The sequence below is a fragment of the Nicotiana tomentosiformis genome, chromosome 11 (genome assembly GCF_000390325.3).
Source record: "Nicotiana tomentosiformis chromosome 11, ASM39032v3, whole genome shotgun sequence".
NCBI lineage: Eukaryota > Viridiplantae > Streptophyta > Magnoliopsida > Solanales > Solanaceae > Nicotiana > Nicotiana tomentosiformis.
In genome coordinates, this window is record NC_090822.1 from 103,502,603 (window position 1) to 103,513,765 (window position 11,163).

General features: G+C 39.4%; 1 protein-coding gene across 1 annotated transcript; it reads left to right on the top strand.

Moving 5' to 3' along the window:
• Positions 1–3,518: 3,518 nt before the first annotated feature.
• On the top strand, positions 3,519–4,389 carry LOC138901949 (agamous-like MADS-box protein AGL80). The gene is made up of 2 exons (XM_070189750.1): positions 3,519–3,930; positions 4,178–4,389. The coding sequence occupies exons 1-2, from the start codon at positions 3,519–3,521 to the stop codon at positions 4,387–4,389; spliced, it is 624 nt and encodes a 207-aa protein (XP_070045851.1).
• Positions 4,390–11,163: the final 6,774 nt, after the last annotated feature.

The following is an 11,163-nucleotide window of genomic DNA, read 5'->3' on the forward strand; positions in this document are numbered from 1 at the left end:
AACAAGTTCAGATTAATTTGGCTATATGAGTTATTTGATAATGATGACTAAAATTATAAGATTGTCATGTACCTCACCACGCACCTTGCAAATCCTTCAAAAATTATTCATTTATTTAATTTAATTTTTGTTTTGCTTTTGTGTTTGTTTGTTTTTTCTTTCAATGAATCGAGGTTGCTTTTTGTCTTACCCCTTTGGACGTGAAAGTAAAATACTTTATATGTTGCCTCAACAATTCTGTAATTAGTCAAACTATTGGGATACTTTATAATTTGTGAACCAAGTCTTTTAAACTTAATTACTTTCATTGTGATTTTCACTTTACTTTCTAGTGCGACGAAAGTAGATGTTTTTTCGTTCAGTTTATGCAGTTGTTTTATTTAATCTCCTTTTGCAGCTGCTATGGCATTGAGAATTTTGAAGGAACTTCAACTAGCACTTCTTAACCAAATGTTGAAAAAGGTAGAATCTAATCTGACTTGTCTATCTCTATCTTGTTTGAACTTATTTATTTTTGTCTTCTGTTGATTATTTATTAGTTTGACTTAAAAAATATCCTTAATTTGTCTTTATGCAGGGTTTGGTGAATGATCAGTTTGAACACCTAATGATATCTAAGAGGGCACAAAATCCTCAATTTGTAGTGCAAACATTAGAGGATTATTGTGCTGAAATTGAAGCTATGATATCGCAAATGAAAAATGACATGCAGTACTTACTCTTTAAACTAGAAAGTCATATATCTATACTTTTATCAAAGAATCAAATTTATTAACTCTACGATAAATTCGATTTTCTATTGTTCATCTCATGCAATAATTTCTTCACATTAAAATATTCAAATGATTTGCAGTGAGGTTCCTGATGTTGATTTTTCTCATTTGGCTGCGTTATGCGACCAAGTCATAGAAAAAAGTACAAGGTGATGGAACAAAAGCAAAATTTGATATTCAACTAGTTGGGAGAATTTACAAGATCTGGAATTCTCACTTAGGAATAAACAGAGGATAACAAAACAAAACAAGAAAATGGAGGTTCCAGAATGCTCAAATGAGCTAACAAAAATAAAAGACAACTTATTCCCTACCTATTCTGTGTGCCTTCGGCCTTCCCCCTTATATACTATCCTTAGCCACGAATATTCTTCACCTTCTCTAACGGATTTGGCAGCTATAATATTCCCTTTGGATCAGGGACCACATATTGGTCCAGGTGCTTTGGTAATTGTCTCTCTTGTACTGCCTCTAGGTATAGCTGATGTGCCCAGCTGGTTTGTTACATGTGAGCTGTTTGTAATTTTCTGAAAATTTGCTGTTTTGCTTTAACCTCTCACGTAAAACTTATGGTTCTATTTGGAGGTGCTATTATTTGAGAAATCGTATATGTTTTTCTTTCTTTGATGACGATTTTTAAGCTCTTTTTAAATCCTGTGAATTATTAATTATGTTGACTTATGGTACTTGTCATGTACGTCATTTAACATATTAAAATTTTATTTTAAAAAACTCAATGTCTAAACCCACACCGAAAGCGAAAATTGTGTTTTGAATTATGGGAAAATGATATTGTATAGCCGTTTTTAATATATATATATATATATATATATATATATATATATATATATATATATATAAATTAAATAAAATTTTATATATTTTTTTGAATATAAATAATTTCTGATGCTCGCGAAAAGTGATAATACCACTAAGATTATTATTAATTTATGTTGATGGTACATGATTGGGGCTGTGCATGTGGAATCTGCATGTCTGCTTCTCGTTCGCACTTGCGAGCAAAGAAACAAAAAGAAGTAAGAAGCATCTTTGGTTGCTATCATTTTTATGCTCAACTAAACTTTGCTAATTTTTGGTATGTCGTATTATTTGTGAATTATTCTTGATAAACACATAATTTGAGATATTTAGGGGTTCTCCTTAATTACAAAATATGCGACAAAGATAGTAGGCACAGTAAATACTTCTTCTTAAATATCAAATAGTAGGCACATTAAATACTTACTTGCACCGAATGTTTACACCTAACTAAACAATTAATCTTAAGAATCAAATTAAAGTGAAAATGCATATCACGTAATCATAGTTAAGTGATTAAAAAAGTATATGCAAGACATGCCTTACATTGTAACAATAATTAATGACATAATAATCAAAAGTTACGTTGTTACTTTAATTTGCTTGATTTTCTAACAATTTCTTTCTAATGATTGTTATCTTAATTAAATGGAAAATTATGACTGTTCTGCCATTAACAAAAAAATGATAATCATCTGGGTGTTACTATAACTCTTTTTGCTCTCATTCCGGCATCAATTGGCATCATTTCCGATTTTCCCAAACCTTGAGCAGGTTAAGGAATGATTTCAGTACTACACAAAACGAGTTGGAAGCTTATGCTCGGGTACTCAGCTTAATTACAGAGAAATCACTACTTAATTAGTATTTTGTAACTTTTAATTGTTTCTTGGTAATTATAATTTTTTTTCTAATCTTATTAAAAAAATTCACTTACACTGGCAGATGGAGCGAAGGATTGTCTTAGTGCAAACGGATTATGCTGGGGACTCAAGTTCTTAAAAGAAAGATATTATATTGTACTATGAATATTTGGTTGCACCTATTTCCAACGTCATATATGACGTTATTATTATTACCTCTTAAAACTCTTGAACTTTGAAATTGAAAATATTTCCTTTGATCTTGAACTCTCAGTTATTTGTTCTTGATGTGGTGTGGGTAATTTCATTTTCCTAATTAAGATCTAGTCCTAGACTATGAGATTGTTTAATTTTGTATATTTTCCCTTTCTAATCTTTATTGTTATCAGAGAGACTTTTAAATGATCTTGAATAGTTATATAACAATTCATTTGTTCTGATATTTTTAGGTTGTTATAGCGAAATGCTTTTATAGAAAACATATAGTGTAAGATAACATAAAAATCGGTTCCAAAATAAACGGACCATTATAGTAAAATATTATTGTAAAGAGCGGCTGTTATAGAAAGATTTTACTGTTGTATAAATCAACTTTGAGAAAATTTTAAGCTCAAATTTATCATTGAACATGTAATTTTTTTATTTATTAAAACTATACGCCCGAAATTTATTTATTTTGAAACGTTGTCTCAAAATGTGAGTTGACCATTTGCACTTGCCAACTCCGGAAAGATTCATTATGGAAATATGATCTATTGTCCAACATTCATTATGGAAATATGATTATTTCTCCAACTTCAAGATTGAGTTTTAGGAATTCAACTACATCTATTTAAGAAAGTAATTAATCAATTCTCTAAAAATCAAAGTGTACAATTAGTTTATTCCTAAATTTGGTCAAATTATCTCAATCAACTTTAGATTATGTTATTAATTTGGACCTATCAATTCCTATACATCTCTATATAAGCGAAAGACTACTATATGTTCCACATTCATAGATAAGCTATTTACTCATATATTGTACTCTAAAGGGAGGTGCTCCTTTTTCTGTGTACCAAACATGACTAGAAAGGGGCTTAGGAATATTAAGAATCTCAGTGACAGTAAGAAAAAAGCCATCTTAGATAAAAGAATAGCATCTCTATGTAAGAGAGCAGAAAAGCTGTCAATTCTATGTGATATAGAAGTAGGTCTAATAATATATAATAGTCCTGTAGAAACCAATCCTTTTGTTTGGCCATCCTTAACCAAGGCTACAAACATTGTAACGAACTATTTAAGGTTTACCGAGGTCCAAAGGGAAAAGAAGTTAGTTAGACATGACGTCTACCTTCAAGAAAAAGTGAATGATATGGAAAAAAATGTTAGGTCAAAAATTGAACAAATGGCTGAGGAGATGGAAATGGAGACTCTCTTTAACCAACTTGTCAAGGGAAAGAATATCAACGAGCTTGATGTTAGACAAATAAAAGGTTTGCTAAAGCTATTTGATGTGAAGAGGGCTAAACTTGAAGAAAGAAAAAAATAACTTAATCAACAACTAGTAGATGAGAATGTTGAAAGTCAAAGCAGTGCTATAGGGCTTGGAGAATCAGAAGGTAAAGCCAATGATGATGGAGAGAAGAATGATGGGCATCCTAAGGACCTTGATTGAGCATGCAATATTTTTATTTCCCTATCTCTGTCTTTTCATCTTGTAGTCAATACTAACTTATTTAGGATTGAGACATAGTTATTGTGTTGTCGTTTTCTTTGTTGCTATTGTTGTTGTCGTCTTCATTGTCATTGTTGTTGTTGTTGTTGTCGTTGTTATTTTTGTTGTCATTATCGTTGTTGTTGTTGTTGTTGTTGTTGTCGTTGTTGCTTTTGTTGTTGTCATTGCTGAAGTTGTTGTTTTTGCTTTTGTTGTTGTTGTTATTGACGGCTTTTAATTGCTTATTGTTTATATATTTATGTTATCGTTATAATTTTAATGATATATGAAGGTTATTCTATTAAGATTCAGTCAACCTAGTTATATGTATAAAATTTGAGATTACAATCTGGTCAAACCTATTTGTGTAACAAAAAGGTATACCAATGTCACAACCCAAAAATTCACTAGTCGTGATGGCACCTAATTCGATCCGCTAAATAAGACAACTAACAGTCAATACAATCCAAATAAGATTTATAAGAAAATAATGAAGAATTATCAAGACATTTATACAATAACCCAAGGACTGGTAGTACAAACCACGTGTTTCTAAAACTTAGAATTTATAAAAACTGGTACGAATAAATACGCCATCTGTTTGAAGTTTACCTAAATAGATTAGCAAAATCTAAAGCTACCAAGGACAAGTGGCAGCTATAATCGGAACGCAGGTACATCTTCAATGCCAGCTCCTGCCATGCACAACGACTCCAGTTCCAAAATCTACACGCAAGATGCAGAAGTGTAGTATGAGTACAACCGACCCCATGTACCCAGTAAGTATATTGTCTAACCTCGTTGAAGTAGTGACGAGAAATTTTTAGTTAAAAGATACTCACTGTTATACCTCAAGCGGTAGACTAGCAATAGAAATAGTTCTAGAACATAACAGATAAGAGTACAAGAAAACACCTATGCGAGGCAGTAAATGATTGCTAGAAGAAATCACGGCAGTAAATTCATAACTTTCATGGTGTGAGAAATGTACTCAAGATATCAAATCAAATGGAACGACAACACCATTCGTGCATTTATCTCATCCTCGCCAAATATATCAATGTAGATCAAATCAATTAACACGGCAATACCCTGTCACGATCCAAAATCCAACTAGTCGTGATGGAACCTAACCCAACCCGCTAGGTAATCCAGTTAACTACTAACCAATTCCAATAACAATTAATAAAGAAATTAAGCAAAAGAAATTATCTAAATCTTATACACTCCCTAAGGACTGGTAGTACAAATCATGAGTTTCTAAGAATGGAGTTTATAAAGCTGGTATGAAATAAATACATCATCTGTTTGAAAAGTACATAAACATATTTTTATAAAACTAAGGCTACCATGAACGAGAGGCAGCTACAACCGGAACGCAGGTACATCTTCAGATCCAGCTCCCAATGAACGCAGCAACATCAGCAGCCAATATCTGCACGCAAGGTGCAGAAGTGTAGTATGAGTACAACTGACTCCATGTACTCGATAAGTAACAAACCTAACCTTAGGTTGAAAGTAGTGACGAGCTTGTACCAAGGTCAGAGTCCAGCTCCAATAACCAATAACATTTTATAATAACATAAAGCAAGTAATGAAGGAGTGTAACTACCCGGCCGGTCGTTTTGAGAGTTAGAGCCCCGATCCCCTATTAACTGTTCCCCCCATATATTTTTCTACTATTATGACTTGCCGGGAGGTTTCATTTTGGTTTTTGAAAGTGTTTGGGACACTTAGTCCCTAAAGGGAGGTTTAAGCCTAAAGATTGGCACCGTAGTCGGAACTATATGAAGAAGACTCCGGAATGAAATTCCATAGATTCTGTTAGCTTTGTTGTGTGATTTTGGGCTTAGGGGTGTGTCCGGATTGTGTTTTGGAGGTCCGTAGCTCATTTAGGCTTGAAATGGCGAAAGTCAAATTTTTGGAATTTTGGGCCGGTAGTGGAATTTTTTATATCGGGGTCGGATTCCGATTTTGGAAGTTGGAATAGGTCCGTAGTATTGAATATGACCTGTGTGCCAAATTTGGGGTCAATCGGACGTTGTTTGATAGGTTTCGGCATCAGTTGTAGAATTTTGAAGTTTCAAGTTCTTTAAGTTTGAATTGGAGAGTAATTCGTGATTTTAGCATTGCTTGATGTGATTTTATGGCTCGCCTAGGTTCGTATGGTATTTTAGGATTGTTTGGTATATTTGGTTGAGGTCCCGGGGGTCTCGGGCGTATTTCGGATGCTCAACGTTTCATTTTTGGACTTAGGGAGTTGGCAGATTTTCTGGTGTTATTGCAGACATTTTTCTTCATCGCATTCGCGAGGGAGATCTCGCATTCGCATAGGTCATCTGAGAGGTCAGTTAAAATTTCTCTTCGCATTCGCGAAGATGAAGACGCGATCATGTAAGGTTATCAGGCAGTGCACCGCGAACGCGTGGGCTAGGCCACGTTTGCAAAGAAGAAGTGAGGCAGCAGTGGAGTTTGAGTGTTACTCTTCGCGGTCGCATGAGGACAGTTGCGATCGTGTAGGTGTGAGCAGCTAGTGCATCGCGTCCGCGTGAGGTGTTACGCGTTCGCGTAGAGTAAGTTTCTGAGGGAGCGAAGTTGTTCTTCGCGATCGCGAGGCCTTTTCCGCGATCGCGATTAAGGAACCATTGGGCAGAATTTAAAGTTCAAAAACGAGGGTTTAAGTTCATATCACAAAATTTGATTGAGAGCTCGGTAGAAGGCGAAATTTGGAGAGATTTTCGGAGGAAGTTATTGGGTAATGATTCCTTACTCTTTTATGATTAAATCCCACTAATCTATGCTTGATTTCATCATTTAATTTCGGATTTGGGGTGAAAATAAGGGGAAAATTGAGAAAAGTTCTTAGGCCGAATTTTCGGATTTTGATCGAGATTTTGGTATCTGATTTGAGTGAAGTTTGTATGGCTAGACTTGTGAATGAATGGGCGTTCATAATTTGTGACTTTTACCAGATTCCGAGATATGGGCCCGGGGAGGCTTTTTGGGCGTTTTTCTATTTTCTTGCCTTAACTTTGATTTCATTAGCAAGATTAGTTACTTGTAGTTATATTTACGTTATGTAATTGATTTGATTAGATTTGGGCCACTCAGAGTTGGATACTCATGGCAAGAGCGTGATTTCAGATTTGATTTGTGCTTGGTTCGAGGTAAGTGGCTTGCGTAACCTTGTGTGGGGGAACTCCCCTTAGGATTTGGTACTGTTTGATATGTGAGTGCCGTGTACGCAAGGTGACGAGTACGTACGCGGGCTATTTGTTGTAAAAATCCATTTTCACTAAGTCATAACTTGTTTTCTCCTTAATTAAAATACACTAACATATGTAACTATCCTGTTTAGACTAGAATAGCATGCCTACTTGTTTAACTGCCTATTTGAACTCTGCGCAACATGTTTAGTGAAATTTCCGGCTTCCCTTGACTTGTACTTAGTCTAAATCGTAAGAATTCGTGATGTAGTTGTATTTCTATTGTTTGCGCTGCATATTTACTTTGGAACTACGAAACGGTATTCCGGTAGATCTCCCTGTCTTGCATATTTACTTTGGGACTACGGAACGATATTCCGGTAGATCCCCCTGTCTTGCATATTTACTTTGGGACTACGAAATGATATTCCGGTAGATCCCCCTACCTTGCATATTTACTTTGGGACTACGGAACGGTATTCCGGTAGATCCCACTGTCTTGCATATTTACTTTGGGAATACGGAACGGTATTCCAGTAGATTCCCCTGCACATTTACGTTTGGGACTACGGAATGGTATCCTGGGAGATTCCCTGTTGTTATCACTGTGTTCTGAGCTGTCGTCTTTCATTGATTCTAATCTTGTTAGATTTCCGTATTTATTTTTATGGTGATATTTCATTCTATCTTATTTCATTATATTTATACCAGCAGGGCCCTGACCTGATCTCGTCTCTACTCGACCGAGGTTAGTCTTGGCACTTACTGGGTACCGTTGTGGTGTACTCACGCCCTTTCCTGCATATGTTTTTCGTGTGTAGATCCAAATTCATCTTTCCAGCCTCATCACTAGTTGCAGTCGTTGCTGCTTATTAGAGACTTCAAGGTACATCTGCCCGCGCCCGCAGATCCTCGGAGTCCCCCTCTATTTACCTATGTTCATTTTTCCTTCCTTCTGTAGACATTATGTATAGAACAGTTAAGACTTCTCAGTAGCTTGTGACTTGCGGGTTTCCAGATTTTGGAAAAATGTTTTTTCGTACTTTTCAAAGGTGATAATTGTATATGCCAAGTGGCGTTCAGATGCTTATTAGATATTTGTTACTGTTAGTAGTTAATGTTCATGCTTTTGTTTCATTTTCGCAAAGTGTTAGGCTTACCTAGTTTTAGAGACTAGGTGCCGTCACGACGGTTCACGGAGGGAGAAATTGGGTCGTGACAAGTTGGTATCAGAGCTCTAGGTTCATAGGAGTCATGAGTCACAAGCCGGTTTATTAGAGTCTCGCAGATCGGTACGGAGACGTCTGTACTTATCTTCGGGAGGCTATGAAACTGTTAGGAACAAACATACTTCTTTTGATTCCTTGTCGTGCGAGTTATTGGCATCAAATTCTAAAACTTCTCTATTATATTCTTTCTCACAGATGGTGAGGACCCGTACCGGAGGATCTGACGACCAGACACCCGCACCCCCTGCTAGAGCCGCCAGAGGCCGGGGTTGGGGTAGAGTCCGGCCACGCGGTGCAGCAAGAGCACCCGCGCGAGCTGCGACAAAGGAACCCCCATCAGTTCCAGCTGGAGGGCAGGCACTGGAGGTTCCTATTGCTGCACCAGCCCTCCAGGAGACTCTAGCCCATGTCATGAGCATGTTCAGCACCTTAGCTCAGGCTGGATTGATTCCGTTAGCTCCCGCCACATCTTAGGCCGGGGGAGGGGCACAAACTCCCGCAGCCCACACTCTTGAGCAGAGGGTCCAGGTTGATCAGGCCCGGAGTTCATTCCTATGTCACCGGTAGCTCCGGTTCAGCATGAGACTAGGACAGCCGCTTCTGAGGTGGAGCAGCTCAGACTTGAGAGGTACCAGAAGTACCACCCATCTACCTTCAACGGATTAGCTACAGATGATGCTCAGGGTTTTCTGGAGGAGTGTCATCGTATTCTCCGTACTATGGGCGTAGCGGAGACGAGTGGAGATGAGTGAGGACCCGTACTAGAGGATCTGATGACCAGACACCCGCACCCCCTGCTAGAGCCACCAGAGGCCGGGGTCGGGGTAGAGTACGGCCACGCGGTGTAGCCAGAGCACCCGCGCGAGCTACGACAGAGGAACCCCCAACAGTTCCAGATGGAGGGTAGGCACTGGAGGTTCCTATTGTTGCACCATCCCTCCAGGACACTCTAGCCCAGTTCATGAGAATGTTTAGCACCTTAGCTCAGGCTAGATTGATTCCGTTAGCTCCCTCCACATCTCAGGCCGGGGGAGGGGCACAGACTCCCGCAGCCTACACTCCTGAGCAGAGGGTCCAGGTTGATCAGGCCCCAGAGTTCTTTCCTATGCCGCCGGTAGCCCCAGTTCAGCATGAGACTAGGACAACCGCTTCTGAGGCGGAGCAGCTTAGACTTGAGAGGTACCAGAAGTACCACCCACCTACCTTCAGCGGATTGGCTACAGATGATGCTCAGGGTTTTCTGGAGGAGTGTCATCGCATTCTCCGTATTATGGGCGTAGCGGAGACGAGTGTGGTTTCTTTTACCACTTTCCATCTTAGAGGAGTAGCCTATCAGTGGTTGCGTGCTTATGAGTTGAGTAGTTCAGATGAGGCAGCTTCACTTACATGGACTCTGTTCTCGGACATGTTTTTGAGAGAGTGTGTCCCTCATAGCCTCAGAGACTCATGGCGCGCGGAGTTTGAGCAGCTGCACCAGGGTGTTATGACTGTGTCAGAGTATACAGTCTGCTTCAGTGATTTGGCCCGACATACACCGGCCTTGGTTGCCACAGTTTGAGAGAGGGTTCGACGATTTATTGAGGGACTCCACCCTAGTATCAGGATTAGTATAGTCAGGGAGCTGGAGATGGATATTCCTTACCAGCAGGTTGTGAGTATTGCTAGGAGATTGGAGGGCATGCTTGCCCGAAACCGAGAGGAGACAGAGGATAAGAGGTCTCGAGAGACTGGCTCTTATTCTGGAGCTCGTGCCCCAGCAGCTCGCCATGGTAGGGGTTATGTGAGTCGCCCTGTTCATTCAGCTTTTCCAGCCGCCAGTGGTGTTGCAGCCCCTTCTAGGCCCAGGAGACTTATTATGTGCTGCCAGTATCTAGTGTGCCTCCTGCTCGGGGTACTTTTAGTGGCCAGTCCAGCAGACCTAGCCCAAGTCAGTCACAGCAGCCACGCCCTCCGAGGGGTTGTTTTGAGTGTGGCGACACCCGCCATATGGTGAGGAATTTCCCCAGACTTAGGAGGGTTGCACCTCCACAGACTTCAACGCCACCAAGTGCTCCACCGGGTCCTCAGGTAATGATTCCAGCACCAGCTACCGCCCCACCTGCTCAGCCAGCTCGAGGTGGAGGTTAGGGAGGTCGAGGTCGCCCTAGAGGGGGAGGCTAGGCCAGGTATTATGCCCTTCCGGCTCGTACAGAGGAAGTTGCTTCCGACTCTGTCATTACAGGTATTGTTCCAGTCTGTCATAGAGATGCGTCGGTATAATTTGACCCGGGCTCTACATATTCATATGTGTCCTCTTAGTTTACCCCACATTTAGGCGTATCTCGGGATTCTTTGAGTTTCCCTGTTTATGTGTCTACTCCTGTGGGAGATTCTCTTGTTATGGACTGCGTGTATTAGTCATATTTGATTGCTCTTAGTGGTTTTGAGACCTGAGCTGACTTATTATTACTCAGCATGGTAGATTTTGATGTTATCTTGGGCATGGACTGGTCCATTATGCTATTCTTGATTGTCATGCTAAGACCGTGATGCTGGCTATGCCAGGCTTACCGTGATTAGAGTGGAGAGATACCTTAG